Source organism: Rhagoletis pomonella, unplaced genomic scaffold (assembly GCF_013731165.1).
Source record: "Rhagoletis pomonella isolate Grant_MI unplaced genomic scaffold, Rhpom_1.0 Rhpom_scaffold_00004, whole genome shotgun sequence".
NCBI classification, from domain to species: domain Eukaryota; kingdom Metazoa; phylum Arthropoda; class Insecta; order Diptera; family Tephritidae; genus Rhagoletis; species Rhagoletis pomonella.
Genome location: NW_023458558.1, coordinates 32,984,993 through 33,000,166, shown reverse-complemented (window position 1 = coordinate 33,000,166; position 15,174 = coordinate 32,984,993). Strand labels below are relative to the sequence as shown.

The following is a 15,174-nucleotide window of genomic DNA, read 5'->3' as shown; positions in this document are numbered from 1 at the left end:
ATTTATTTGTTTCATTTTTTAATTCCAAAAATTAAAATTTCCAATTGCTGTATTTTTTATATATGTATATGTATGTATGTATATTCATTGCATTTAATACCTTAACCAAATAATTCTTAGAGAGTTATAGAAGACAAATTGTATAAAAGAAACGGTATGAATACGCAACATTAATAGTATTGTAGTTACAACAAATTAATTATTATCATTATTATTAATATTACGCAAATACGAAGGTAGGTTGATAAACAAAAAATTAAATACAAATCAATGCAAACTTCTATAAATTCTTTCCATACACAAATGACACATCACTGCTTATTATTTATACTAGATTATTTTTTTGAAGTGTTTTTGTTTTTTAAATAAAAGGCTGGCTTTCAACAACAGCCGCAACATTGGTTCAACTGAAATTGTACGACTATTTGGAAAAATGTTTTTCTCTGAAACGATTAGAGAAACAAAAACAATTTAGAATTTAATTATAGTATATCTACAGGTGGCATTATTTAACAACCGAATCAATACCTCGAGCATAGAATTTGCGAGTGTTATAACAACTGATTTTTGTCATGATTTCCAAAAATTTCAAATTTTATTCATTTTGCTTCACAAGGCAGCCTTGAAAACAATACAATCGAAATAATAATAACAAACACGTTTGTATTATCGTACAACAACATTGATCGTGCTCAAAGTTACTTAAAAAATGCCTTGCTAAAGGACGATTTTGTAAGGTATATCAATATTCAGCGAATAGGGTAAATGCTAGGCAAATGTCGTCTCATCATGCAACTCTTTCAACATTAGACAAACTTCTACATAGCCAAAGAACAAGGCTATATTATACATTCATTATTCAAGTTAAAACTGCTGCTCAATAAGCGGAATTGCATAATAAGACTAGTACGTAATGTTCACTGAATTCGGCGTTGAGTATTCGCTTTTGTAGGTAATCGTTTTTTTTGCAATGTTAGGACAATGTTTTTTGCTTTTTTGTTGTGCATACATATGTATATACTTCAACTTTTACTTTTTGGATCTTCGCTTTTTGCGATTACTAGCCGCACTATTTGTATTAGCAGTGTTGCTGCTGTTGCTACTGTTATTACTGTTGTTGGCATCTCTATTCGTCGGTGAGGCGTTAGCATATTGACTTCCTACATTGCTGGAAGTTTGAGCGAAATTTGTTTGCATGCTCGACGTAGCGCCCACTAAACGTGACCAAATTTGCATGACCAGAGCCTTGCCCGCCAGACCGTCAATATCACCACCGCCACCACCAAACACGCGTGCTGTAGTTGTACCTTTCTGTTGTGCCACATTGTTATTGTTATTCATTTTCGATGTTGCTGTTTTCCCTTTAGAATTTGGTTGCGTTTGTTGGTGCTGCTGCTGTTGTAGAGATCGTTGGGCGTATTCTCATGACTTCTTCACCTTACCATTCATTGCCGCGGATGCTGTGCGTCCACCGATCGCCGCTTCGGCGGCATGCGTTGCCACATGTTGTATTCCTTTCTCCATACATCCCTGATATATGGGCTTCATAAACTGAAAAAATCATAGTAAAAATAAGATAAATGGTGTAAAGTGGTCGACGGACCATACATTGTCTTGGCCTTGACGAGTAATTTACAAAACTGTGATTAAAAATTTTCTAATTTTAGTGAAATTATAAAACAAAAAAACTTCTTTCTGAATTAATATTGAATTATGAATAACTTGACCATTTCATGGATGTTAGAAAATTTAAACATAGTTCCGTGAATTATTCGACCAGATATAGGCCCCTGTACTACGTCATTGAAATAGTTAATTTTCAACGTTACAGTGTTACAAAAATAAAGTCATACAGTGTTAACGACTAAATATGTACTTACATTGTCCCACATAAACGTCGCAAAGTCATCAAGTTTTACTCCGAAATCGCCCATTTCACCACTGTACCTGTTAGTGAAAATTTCGAATCTATGTAGTACATCTTCTATTCAAGTATAAGGAACTATTTAAACCACATAACGGGTTTTTCTTACCTAATATACGCCCACAGCGCCAATGTCAACAAAGCCACACCCATTACTAGATTACAGAAATTGGCAAATGTGTAGAGGCCTACCAGACCAAATATTCCACTTAAAACATAACAAATCACTGCTGCGGCGAAATATACAGCCGGCGTGCGTGCAGCCTTGAATATATTTTTGCTTTCATTGTGCGCTTTGTAATTGACGTAAACGTCTTCCAGATCCACATCCAACTGTTGGCGGAATTTCTCGGAGAACTCTTCGCCGCCCATTTTTCGTTTAGATGCGAACTGGGGTGTAGAGAGCATTCATTTTTTACAATATTAATAAAAAACATAAGCGTGCAGGAGGTGACTTTTGCTTACTTGGAACAGCGCCTGATCTTTGATACGGAAATGCTCTGCTTCTAAATGTGCTGTGCTTAAGTACGGTTTAGTACCGCCGCAAACTTCTTCCATTAATTGATTGTAAAGCTCCTTCGCCGATGCGACGGCTGTCAGATGATTAGCCTCAGCGGTAGCCTACAATGTTGAATATTTTTAATTGAATGTATACATGGCAAATACGTACGTATGTCGTTAATCTTAAAGCAATATATGTGAATTTGTGTAAAAATTTACCACTAGCATGCTCTTCGGTTCAGGCAGCTCATTACCCTTGTAGATACTCATGTAGGATTGGAAGTACTGTATAAGGTCACGTGCACGCACTCGTTGGCCGCTAATCTCTTTATATACTAAATTGTCCGGTGACAGCAGCATTGGCACAAATGCGCGCAGACTCTGTTTGAATTCGGGAGTTATATCCTTGAGCCGGCCATCAAATTTTGGATTGGTCGCAACACTTAATCCTGGATGTGGCATTAAGAAGCATGCCACCTCCATGAAACACGAAGCAATGTGTCGTCGCAACGACTGCAATTCCGGGTGCTGTTTGTCTGACACTTCTAGGCGGCGCTTAAGTATCTTATCGCCGCCCAAAGCGCCATACTCGGCCTCGTATGGAAAACTCCAATCGCGCACCAGAAACTGTAGACGTTGAAACGGCTTTTTGCCTGTGTCAGCCAATGCCAAGCGACCGTATTCTGTGAATAGTTGCAAATGCTGCAGATCGTCTTCCTGTATGTTTTGTGACAAATTGTATATCTGCACAGAGGAAACCATTGTGCTGAGCGCAAAAACGGTAGCACAATCGCGCACCGTACTTTGACTGTCAAATGCACCTTGCGTGTCGAGCAAAATTATGGCCACCTTGTCACCGTTCGGATAGTCGTGCAGGAATATTTCGGACCACATCAAAATACCTGTGGTATCGCGTTCGGAACCACCACGCCACGAGAATCCTGTGAGTGGCTCATTATCGTCGCCGAGCCAATCGGTTACCACATCATGCCTCACATACTGATGGAGAAACGTGGAAAAGTGTATAGAATAATTGGAAGAAAAATATACACATAGTACGAGCATGTTGGGATTGAGCTTACTTTTGAGTATAGATAGCGCAGGAAAAAGTCGAGCAAAAAACTTTTGCCTTTGCGAAATGCACCAGCCACAGACACAACGCAAACAAAGCGATCTTTCACTTCGTCGCGCATCAGCACTTCGCTTAACGCATCTTCGTTCAGGATGAAGGTATGCTCCTCCGATGTATTTATTATTTGAATTGCCGTTCCAGGCATGCTCACCGCTGTATGCGAACGAGTGTTACGGACTACAGTGACAGCTTTGCAAACCGAGAAGTATGTTTGACGTTTCTTCAACTATTTCACGATGGTCTAAGCTGAAATAGAGAAATGTGAGATAAATATTAGTAGTGTAAATATGAGGCTATGAGATTCAGAGGAGCCTATCTGCGAACCGTATTAAACTGAGGTATAACATTTTTATAACTTGTTTCTAAAATAAGAGCTGAAAAGGGGAGATACCGGAAGACGTGAGGGCCCAAACGAGGGCGAATTCCTATAAGAATTACCACGGCGAGGAAGACAACAAACTTAAATTATGGAGAGAACACTTTTCCATCCTGTTGAATGGTAGAAGCACTGAAAATAGTGGGAAGATAAACACGAGCCCACCACCAGCTCCATCAGAATTTTTTGAGGGCCCCTCACGGCGCTACGATAACAAACGAGGTTTCAGACAGGGCGACCCTCTATCATGCGACTCCTTTAATCTGATGGAAGAGAAAATATGAGGATAGTTCTGTGCGCTGATGTCGAAAGCTTTTGACTGCTATTCACCTGGAAATGGCCAGAAGTGATTCTTGTGCGTACGGTTGAAATCGCAGTACACAAAGTCCGGATATTTATATCCACGTATGCTCTGGGTAGCGACCAAACACTCGTTCGAGAGCGAGCTAAAGCGAGAAGGCGTAAAACTTCACGTGCGCTGGGTTTGGGTTCCGCCACGTTAAAACCCCGCTCAATCAAAAATAAAAAACAGCCTCGGATGAGACTACCTTTTTCTGATGACGCCCACGGCAAACGTATTAAGGACTATGATTTGAGCGTATGCACCTGAGGAAGGTGCCCCTTCCCGGCTGCTTGATGTCGTCGGGAAGACTTATAGCCCAGTTATACAGACTTGCACTGCTATATCATTTTTACGTAAAAATTAAAACCCAACAGAATTCTACATGTTAAGTGCTATGCGTTGGGTAACCGCTTACACATAAATCCCATTTAACAGATTCTTATGTGACAACTCTCATGCAAAGCTAAGTATGCATAACTGGGCTATAAGGACCGCCATCCAAGTCGCCGAGTACTGGCGTTCACCCCGGTGGAATAACGTCTAGTCACAATCCGCATCAAAGCTAGACTCTTCAATATTTGCGCTCATGCACGGACGGAAGGGAAGGACCAGGCGTCCAGGGATCTCTTCTATGAGCGCTTCGAGAGAGCATATGAGCGCTGCCCCCGACATGAGATACGCACCCGCATCTGTGCAGCAAAAAATGTGTGCCCAACAATGGACGGAAAGCTTAACGTCGAAAAGCTGCAATTACAACAGACGGCCAATTTATTCGAGACTCGACTCACACACCTGCTCTCTGAGAGCACACTTCAACAAACCGACATACGCGAACAGTGGAGCCATATTTCCTGCTTATTAAGTACCGCCGCCGAAGAAACAGTCAGATTTCAGCGAGCCTGAAAGAACAACTGGTACGATGAGGAGTCACTCTGCGATCGGACGCTCCGCGAGCCATGTGGGACCGTTATAGGGAACTTAAGAAGGGAGACGTATTTGCGCATTAAGAAGAGAGAGGCCGAAATAGGTGAGTGCGAAGAGCTTGAGATGCTGGCAGACAGGAAAAAAGCCCGAAAATTTCATCAGAGGGTTCGGCGACTTACGGAAGGTTTCAAGACCAGGGCGAACACCTGTAAGAACAACCATGGCGACTGATGTCCAGAACGTACTTAAATTATGAAGGGAACACTTTCCCATCCTGTTGAATGGCAGCAGCACTGAAGGTAGTGGAGAAGACGAACCCCAATCGATGACGATGGAGTCGATGGCCCACAGCCTGACTATGACGAGGTACGAATAGCGATTACGCGGCTGAAAAACACCAAAGCTGCTGGAACTGACGGCCTGCCTGCCGAGCTATTCGAGTACGCCGGCGAGGAGCGGAATATGGTCTGATAAGCGCATACCCGGCAACTGGAATTTAAGTGTGCTCTGCCCAATCCACAAGAAAAGTGATCCTGCCATACGCGCCAACTACCGCAGGATCAGCCTTCTAAGCATAGCTTACAAGGTCTTAACAAGTGTATTGAGTGGAAGACTGAATCCCACCGTCAGCGAACTGATTGGACCTTATCAGTGTGGCTTTTAGACCTGGCAAATCCACCATAGAGCAGGTATTCACAATACGCCAAATCTTGGAAAATGCCCGCGAGAATAGGATTGACACGCGCCATATATTTGTCGATTTCAAGGCCGCTATCGACAGCACGAAAATAAGTTGTCATTATGCCGCTATGACTGAATTTGGCATCCCCGCCAAACTGATAAGGCTGTGTAAAATGACGTTGAGCAATACCAACAGGTCTGTCAGAATTGGGAAGGACCTCTCTGAGCCGTTTGATACCAAACGAGGTTCCAGATAAGGTGACTTTCATGTGATTTATTTAATCTGGTGTTGGAGAAGATAATAAGGGCTTCAGACCTGAACCGCTCAGGGACAATACTTTACAAGAGCGTACAATTGCTGGAGTATGCCGACCACAACGACATCATGCTGGGTTTGGAAGAAAAACGGGTCGGGAGGTGAGCTTGGCACCCACGTCACTGTTGGCAGTTATAATTTAAAAAAAATTTAGGACTTCGTTTGTTTTGGAACCTGTATTAACACCGAAAATAACGTCAGCCTTGAAATCCAACGTAGAATCACTCTTGCCAACAAGTGCTGCCTTGGACCGAGTAAACGATTGAGAAGTTAAATCCTCCCTCGTCGTAAAAAATTACACCCGTTCTGCTATAAAGCAGAAGAATGGACATTGACAAAATCCAATGAGGCGGATAAGTTAAATTTAAGAGCCTATGCGCGTTGGCGACAATGCGATAAGACAAAGTAAATATTGAAATATGGCTGCCAAAAGAAAGAGGCTTAAAAAGGCTTATAGCAAAATAATATTTTTGTTGAAGGTTGCCACCAGTTTGAAATTTACATTTAATTTAATTGATAAGTAAAATTAAATATTGCATTATGGGTATAAACTGAGTTTTAGGAAAATCTACTGCCGAAAATATTTTTGAGGAGGGTTGCCACGTGTTTGAAAAAATTTATTGAATTAAATTGATAGAATAAATGAAATATTACAATACGGGTATCAAACAGCACAAAAACACTTTTAAGGCGCAGTGAAGTACGCCAGGTAAATGCTGGTAATATATATTAAAGAAATATTAATATGAGGAGTCTGAGCACCGGAAACCAAATCAACAATTTTTAGAATTTTTGTCTGTCCGTCTATCCGTATGTTTGTACGCGACTCACTCGAAAACTAATGCAGGTTTCACCGATGTATTTCCAGAGGTCTAACTTAAAATAGAGAAAAAAATAGAGAGTTGCCACCTGATTGAAAATTGCAGTTAATTGTAAGTTAATTGATAAGATAAAGTAAATATTCCAATATGGTTGTTAAAACAAAGGGGCTTAACAAGACTTACAGCCAAAAATATTTTTGTGGAAGGTTGATATCTGTTTGAAAACACCTAAATTTTGATGAATATTTGTTGAATTTTGATTTAAGCTTTACTTTAATAGAAAAATAACAAAAAACATTTAGCTCGAAAAACATTACGAATAATAAAAAAAAATCAACACAATGCCCCTTGTTTGACTCACTGTATGTACATTAGAGTGGTCCATTTTTTGTATGGGGGAAAAATTTCATCCTAGAAGGCAGAAAAATATAATTTTCAACTTTTCAGATTTTTTAGAATTTTTTTGAGTGTGCAGTTTGGAGCCCATTTAATTTTAGTATAAAGTGCAAAATTAAAGTCGCTAGCACGTACCGTTTTGGAAATTTTTTCACGCATTTTTTTCCACAAAAAAAAAATCTAATTTACTTTGTTTTTTATACTAGGGCTGCTCAAAATTTTTATATTGAAGTGCCATCACAATACATCTACAAAATTTATGTGTACTTTGTATTTTTTTTTAAGTAATTTAAATGAAGCTAAAAAGTACAAGTTTATTTTTATCGTACGATTAGTTAATGAAAATTGTTAGCAATGGGAGTATTTACATACATAGTATATCTGAAATAATACAGTGCGTTAAGAAATGATAGCGACCTAGTGGCTGAAAAGTCCCAAAATTTAGTGGGAGGAATTTGGCGAAATCTGTCAATAACCACGCCACCTCCCATGTATTAGTTAACAATACTTTTGTTATATTATGATTTTGCTGTTTAAATTGACATTTCGAATATATCCACAAACATCTGTGGGTACTTTTGCACCGGCCGTTGCCTATGGGTTAATAAAAAAAAATCCTACACATGCACAATATTTCATGTATTAATTTTCAAATAAGCATATTTTCAATGGCTGGTTTACTGTAAAGTGTGCATATTGCAAGCTCAAATCTTACATTTTCATTCGAATCCTTGGGATACTCCTCGCATATAAAAGTCCCACTTTAAAGCGTAAATAGCACCATTGAAGCAATATGCAATAAAATTTAAGGAGGGCACCTTTAATCAAGTGTGAACAGGAGATAAGAGTTTTTCCAACATATACATATATATATTTTTATTTTATTGTTTTGCGCGAAGTTTGCCGGACATTTGTTGACATTTTACCTCTAAGTAGCGAATTTTATTTTTTCTGCAATCCAATCCAGTGATCTGCATTTATCTATGTATATCCCCTTTGAAAATTTTCAAAAAGTTTTGATGGCAAGTTATAAAATGGCGTTGCAAGTAATATTTCTTCATTCGCTTAATAATTACAAAAAACAACATACACTAGGTACGCTTTGCACTCAAAATTGCAAAAACGATCTCGCGCTCCTACACTTTAATGAACGCCATGTGTTTTAACCTTCCTTTTATTAGCTCGGGATGTAACTATGTAATATTGATGCGCCTAAAAGATGCAGCGATTTCTATTCTCAAGTTACATACCTGATGACAGTACGAATGGCAATTATAATAGGGAGGTTTTAGTTTTTGAAACTATAATTTTATTTTCAATAAATTTCTTGTTCACTTTCAGTAAATACGAATACTAAATTAAATAACAGACTTCCAAAAAAGGAGGAGGTTATCAGTTCGTCGGAATTTTTTTCTTCTTATGTATGGTACCGCATACTAATTTGGTTTAGATCCGATCATTGAATCATGAATTATATAGATATACATATATATATTTTTTTTAAGTTGGTTTTTTTTGCTAAAAATTACTTGTTTATAATATACATTTTTTCAGTGCTGACATATCTTTTATTATTTTTTCATTCTATGTTTGTTTACACATGTTTGTATATTTTACTGGAGTGCCTGAGCTTCATATGGGAGGGCGTTTGTTTTGCCATTCCATATGAAACTTAGGCTCTTACATATGAATTGTTTGCAATAATTTTTTGTTTTTATATTTAAAGTGTAAATTTGTATATGTGCCTATACTTCAGGGCAAAACAAAAACAAATGTGCTACAAGTGCTTATGGAGTGAGCAGCTCTGTTTTATACTGAAATATAATGGGCTAGAAAACTGCATACATAATTTATTAAATTTTGATGAGTTTTTCAAAGTTTAGAAATTCCTTTCTATTTTTTTTGTTGTAGTATAAACAACACTTTTATAAAAAAAAAATTTGGGAAAGAATTTTTTACAGTTATTTATTATTTGTGCCGCTGTGGCCCTGGGATCGAGCCCAGTTTCCGACTGACATCAAAACAAAAGAAAAGCAAATTAGTTTGCTAAAAGCGGTCGCCCCCGGCAGGCAATGGCAAATCTCCGAGAGTATTTCTGCCATGAAAAACAGATTCCCATAAAAATACAACGGCCGTTCGGAGTCGGCGTAAAACTGTGTGACAATATCAAGACGCACGCCACAATTCGGAGCAGAAGCTCGGCCAAACACTAACATATTGTGTAAGCGCCGATCTATTATTATTCAAAAATCGTCGCTTCGGGAAAAAAAGAAATACCACAACAAAATAAAAATTGCGTTTTCATATTTTAAACTCATTTAAGGACTACATATTCAATTGACTCCAGAATGTAATCAATTGTGATTTATAACAATATAGTCGGAACTGAAAGATATTGTATATTGTATTATTTGATTGGATGTAATTGGATGTAATTGGTGGGACATCAAACAAATTTTTTCATACAGACAGTAGTTCTGCATTCTCAATTCATATACCTACTTTTTATTTATTAACTGATAAATTATTTTTGAAATCCAAAATACAAATGCAAGTAGGATTAATATTAAATATATTGCATTTTACCCTTTTTACCTTAGAAAATGTACGAAAAATTCATAATTTGCAGCAGCATTAACAGCTGCCAAACAAAATTCTGCAAAAAGCCAAATTCTTGGCAACCAACAGGAGCGCTGAGAGCAAAAAAAAAAATAGACAAAACACAAAACCATGCGAACTAATAAGAGCAAACACAAATAAGTCAAAATCAAAAGTTTAAATAAATGAAAACATAATTTTAAAGCAATATTAAGAAATGCTTCATACATATGTATGTACGTACATTAGAGGGGTCGGCCGCTGTGGTGTAGTGGTAAGCAGTGCGCGCTTCCACTCCACAATGCCTGGGTTCAAACCCTGGTCAAAGCAACATCGCAAAAATATAGAAAGGTTTTTTCTTAACAGCGGTCGTCCCTCGGCAGGCAATGGCAAACCTCCGAGTGTATTTCTGCCATGAAAAACAGCTTCTCATAAAAATACAATCGCCGTTCGGAGTCGGCGTAAAACTGTAGGTCCCTCCGCTTTGTGTGACAACATCAAGGCGCACGCCACAAATCGGAGGAGAAGCTTGGCCAAACACTAACATATGTGTAAGCGCCAATCTATTATTATTATTACATTAGAGGGGTAAGACATTTTTTTTTCGAGATAGGGTTTGGGGCACCTTCCAAAATGTTTCCTCTTGCCGAAAGAGGTGCTGGTACCAAACCTTACCTATCTAAGTATAAATTTAGATGATGCTCATATTTTACTGTAGAAGTATTGTAATCAAACAATTGGTTACGTAACCTGAGAACATCTCAAATTCAAATTATCTATTAAAATATCACAAGCTTCAGTTGTCATGGCAACAGTAGCTTTTTATAAAATCACAAATATTTTTCATTGTCATTGAGCACCCTGTAGCGGTTGCAGTAGAAAGCCGAAAGTTGGTTTAGACATTAGAAATATTATAAGAAAAAAACTAGGGGGATGCTCCGTTTTCTAGGATAAAATCTTTTTCCCCATACAAAAAATGGACCACTCTAATGTACATATGTGAGGTGTGTTGTTTTTTCTTCTTTTTTTTCGAAATTATTAGATAGAGTCCAAAAATAAATTTTTTAGGTGCTTGCATTCGTCATCGCCGGCCCGTCGTAGTCGACAAAGCAAAGCGATTTCAGGCGAAAGGCCAGAGAAAAGTTAAGGCGGCGGGTGGTGAAAAAAGTGCAGCGACTGAATGGAATTCTTGCTGCAAATAGAATGAAAAAGTTTAAAGTTTATTAAAAGTACAAGTCATTAGCAGGTAAGTATGCGTACACATATGTTTGTAAGTGCATACAAATCTACATACATATGTATGCTACTCTGTGCACATGCTCCTGTTCTGGTTTTGCCATTAACATAATACTAGGGATGTCAGTAGCAAAAATACATCGATCATTTGCCTGCCATCGATGCATCGATGCGTCGACTATCGAGCGGAAAATTTTCGACACATCGAAGCAAAATATCGATATATGCATCGGTGCTTTTTCGACATCCCCACATAATGCACACTTTTTAACATGTTATATATTTACGTACATGCAGTTTTACTTAATATGTACACTGCCGGAACAAAGTATTGGCACAGCAAATTTCTCACAATATATGCAACAATTTTTATTCTAATATTTTTCCACCAATTTTGTATAAAAATATGGTTCATTCAACAACAAATAACATAAAAATATAATTCCTAAACTGTGTGCAAAACTCGCGAAAATTCAGCAAATTTTCATCAAAATTTTCAACTTTTACTAACTTGCAGTTTTTTAACTAGAATTTAATGGGCTACAAATCTGCATACTCAAAAAAATTCTAAAAAGTCTAATTAAAAAGTTGAAAATTTTCATGAACATTTGCTGAATGTTCGCGAGTTTTACACAAAGTTTAGGAATTACATTTTTATGTTTTTTGTTGTAGAATGAGCCATATTTTTATACGAAATTTGCGAAAAAAAATATTAGAATGAAAATTGTTGCATATATTGTGAAAAATTTGCTGTGCCAATACTTTGTTCAGGCAGTGTATGTATGTACATATGAAGGTAGTTGTACATTTGTACATACATACATAGTATGTACGTAAGTTTATACATACATATGTAGTACATATGTATATAGCATGCATGCTGAGCTCATATTCAACTGGTTAATGATTGTGACACCCATCTCAAGATTAATCACCACGCAAGTATCAGTCATAACTTTTGTAGTTGAATTGCGGCAACAAATGCCAAGGAACTCAATTTGTGTCAACCAAATTAAAAACATCTAACAAATATTCTCACAATTTGTTTCTGGTCTTCATTATGCATTTATTCTAGCGGACTTGGTTGAGAACAGTTGTAAATACAATAGGTATGTACATATAAACGGCGGAGACCTTTGGCATTCGACAGAAATTAATTGAGCAACAAGTCGCGCTGTGCCAGCCTTTAAATCACGGTTCATTTACTAATAAAAATCACTTCGCCTGATGATGTTCGCTCCGAGATTTTTTTTACGTACATACAGATGCGAGTAGACATGCAATTAAATATTCCTTGTGCTAGCTATGACACAAACACTATATGTAAGGTAATTATTTGAATAATACAGACAACGGATTTCCTTAGAATTCATTAAAAAAAAACATTCTAAATTCACAGCCTAACAGTTTTCGCTTTTCTTTGTATTTGCTTATACGAAAGCATTATGTGTTTTTTTGCACTTCACAACTTTGAACTTCGAACGTATATACTTTTTCAATGCCACATACAATTCAAAACGTGTGTACTGTTTTACCGAAGACGCTTATTAAAAAATGAAAATAACAGCGCTCATAATATAAAGAAAAAAGCCTAGATACAAGGCAGCTTTCTAGTAACTAAATCCGTAAATCTGTTACAGATAGTCAACTATACAAATACGTAGATAAATAAATCGCAATAGAGTAGAAGCAGTATATCACACACTAAAAATAATAATAACAAAAGCAACTACGTCAACAATATTTGTAAACTTCGTATCAGATTGTCGCAGTAAATACATAAACACAACAACAATTAGGAAGCCGATTATGGAGATTATTTTTCGTCGTATCCATCGTATTCTATCATCACTAAATATTTACCAGCGTTTGGCTTTTTTGACGAAACGACGATTTAATTGAATTAATTAACCGTCACCGCGCGCAGTCGAATCGCAACTCAACAGCACCAATTTTGCTCTATTCGACTATGCTCAGATTAGTTTAGTTCACTTGACATCGAAGCGATTCGGTTCCGTTCACGACAATCAATTAATGTGGAGTATCATCGTTGTCTCTTCTCTGGTACTCGTAGTATACTAGAGAGCGAGCGCTCAATGATATTCATAAAAAACTTGCGCATTCGACTCATTTATTTAATATCACAATGAAGATGCAGAGATTGGGTAGAAATATGTATACAAAGAGGAGAAAACCTGCTCACATCGATAAAGTATATAAATGATTACGTCGGCGATCTGTTCGATTCGATGGGAATTAATGTGCTTTGGTGATTTTTTTTTTTTGACTCTTTAAGCACCGCTGGCGAGAATGAGAGGTATATGACTACCTAGGCTTTAGATGTGTAGAGTATGTACATTCGGGTGTTCAAAAAATTCTCGGAGCTAAGGTACGGCGCACCCTCCAAAATTTTCCATCTTGCCGAAATATGTGCAAATTTTACATTTCCAAACAATGGGTTAAGCAACTTAAGAAAATTTCAAATTTCAATTAGCTGAAAAAATGTTACAAACTTCAGTTGTCAAAGTAGACTTGAGACGAGGCCTCTCCAACTTCTCATCGAATGCAATGAATTTATGAATTATAAAGTTTTATTATACATATTTTAAGTTTTAGGCCTAAAACGCCGTAATAATAAATAAATAAAAAGTAGCTTTTTATAAAAAATCGTCAATATTAGGGATTCAAAAACGAATTTAACCCGGTATTGGTTAAAGTTGAAAATTGAAAGTTTTTATAGATATTACAAATACTAAAAGGAAAAAAAACTGAGGGGCTCCCCGTTTTCTTCGAAGACATTTTTCCCCTTACGAAACTTGGACCACTCTAATGTACATACAAATGTACGTGTATATGTATATATTTCAATGCTCAGTGATGTCAACAACGAATAGAACCAGTAGAATTTAAGAGTTAGGTACACAGGTATGTATATACATAAGTATCTTTAGTATATACACACATACATACGTACAAAGCTTATGTGCTTATAGTCCAGATATAAAAAAAAACACCAGGATTTTAAAATAATACACTAAAGTCTAATTAGACATTTAATAACGAAAAAAGCCTTTCAAATTATCAAATAATTTTCTGACTGAAAAGCAAGTCATCGTCTACATAGAGGAGGGCATTGACAGAGGAAGTGCCGTATTGTTTCCCCCTCTCCATCGTCTATTCAGCATCTACCCGTACGGAAGGCCTGAGGATCTAAATGCGATTTTTCTCTATATAGTATATTCACCTTCCTAGCAATGGGCTGTACGCCGAGCTTCGGAACGGCAACTTAATAAACATTAACAATGAATGGGCCAAAAATTGCGCGGGTTTTGACATGTCGCAAGCATCGATGATTACGCTTCCCCAGACGGATCGGGGAGAATGTGGTTCCGAAAAGAATACCTTTTAAAGTACTAATTTCTTCATGAGAAATTTTTGAAGTACATTTAATTTCTGTATGATAAGTTAGTAAACATCTACATACGTGGAAAAGTAATCGCATTCCTTTTCACCATAATGGAAGGCTAATATCTGTAGGTAGTGAAAACTACTGCTAAAATCATAATTTTGTAATGCTTTGACTTCGGGAAATCTGTCTAACTGAGAACAAAAACTCTACGAATCTCTCCAAACCAACAACAACCACCTCATGCAAAATTGCCTTCTTAAAGAACCGTTCTTGCTTGTCTTTCACGCCAAATAAAAGCGAATTAAAGACTTCATTCATTATACGAGAGTATTAATTATCGAGGTACATATGGCCGAAATGAAACAGCATTTAATATCGACTATTTTGGAAGGATTTTATAGCCGCCCGGCAGATAGTGAAAATTATAGCCCTATTCCGACGCCAATGACAAAACTCAACGCAAATTGATTTTAAGCGCTCTAATGATGACAACTATCGTTGTTATTGTTGTGACATA

General features: G+C 37.1%; 1 protein-coding gene across 3 annotated transcripts in view; it reads right to left on the bottom strand.

Annotated features, from left to right (window-relative positions):
* Nucleotides 1-364: 364 nt before the first annotated feature.
* Nucleotides 365-15,174, bottom strand: part of LOC118737486 (atlastin) — a 29,382-nt gene continuing 14,572 nt past the window's right edge. Inside the window, exons 1-7 of one of the 3 annotated variants that reach the window (XM_036468027.1) lie at nucleotides 13,112-13,219; nucleotides 3,508-3,803; nucleotides 2,645-3,424; nucleotides 2,390-2,545; nucleotides 2,034-2,314; nucleotides 1,881-1,947; nucleotides 365-1,551 (exon numbers count right to left, since the gene is read on the bottom strand). In XM_036468027.1, coding sequence (XP_036323920.1) covers nucleotides 1,423-1,551; nucleotides 1,881-1,947; nucleotides 2,034-2,314; nucleotides 2,390-2,545; nucleotides 2,645-3,424; nucleotides 3,508-3,702 — 1,608 coding nt within the window. In that variant the 5' untranslated portion in view covers nucleotides 3,703-3,803; nucleotides 13,112-13,219 and the 3' untranslated portion in view covers nucleotides 365-1,422. Of the gene's footprint in view, nucleotides 1,552-1,880; nucleotides 1,948-2,033; nucleotides 2,315-2,389; nucleotides 2,546-2,644; nucleotides 3,425-3,507; nucleotides 3,804-8,340; nucleotides 8,388-13,111; nucleotides 13,220-15,174 lie in introns of those variants that run through there. The other 2 variants (XM_036468028.1, XM_036468026.1) reach the window with 2 other exon arrangements.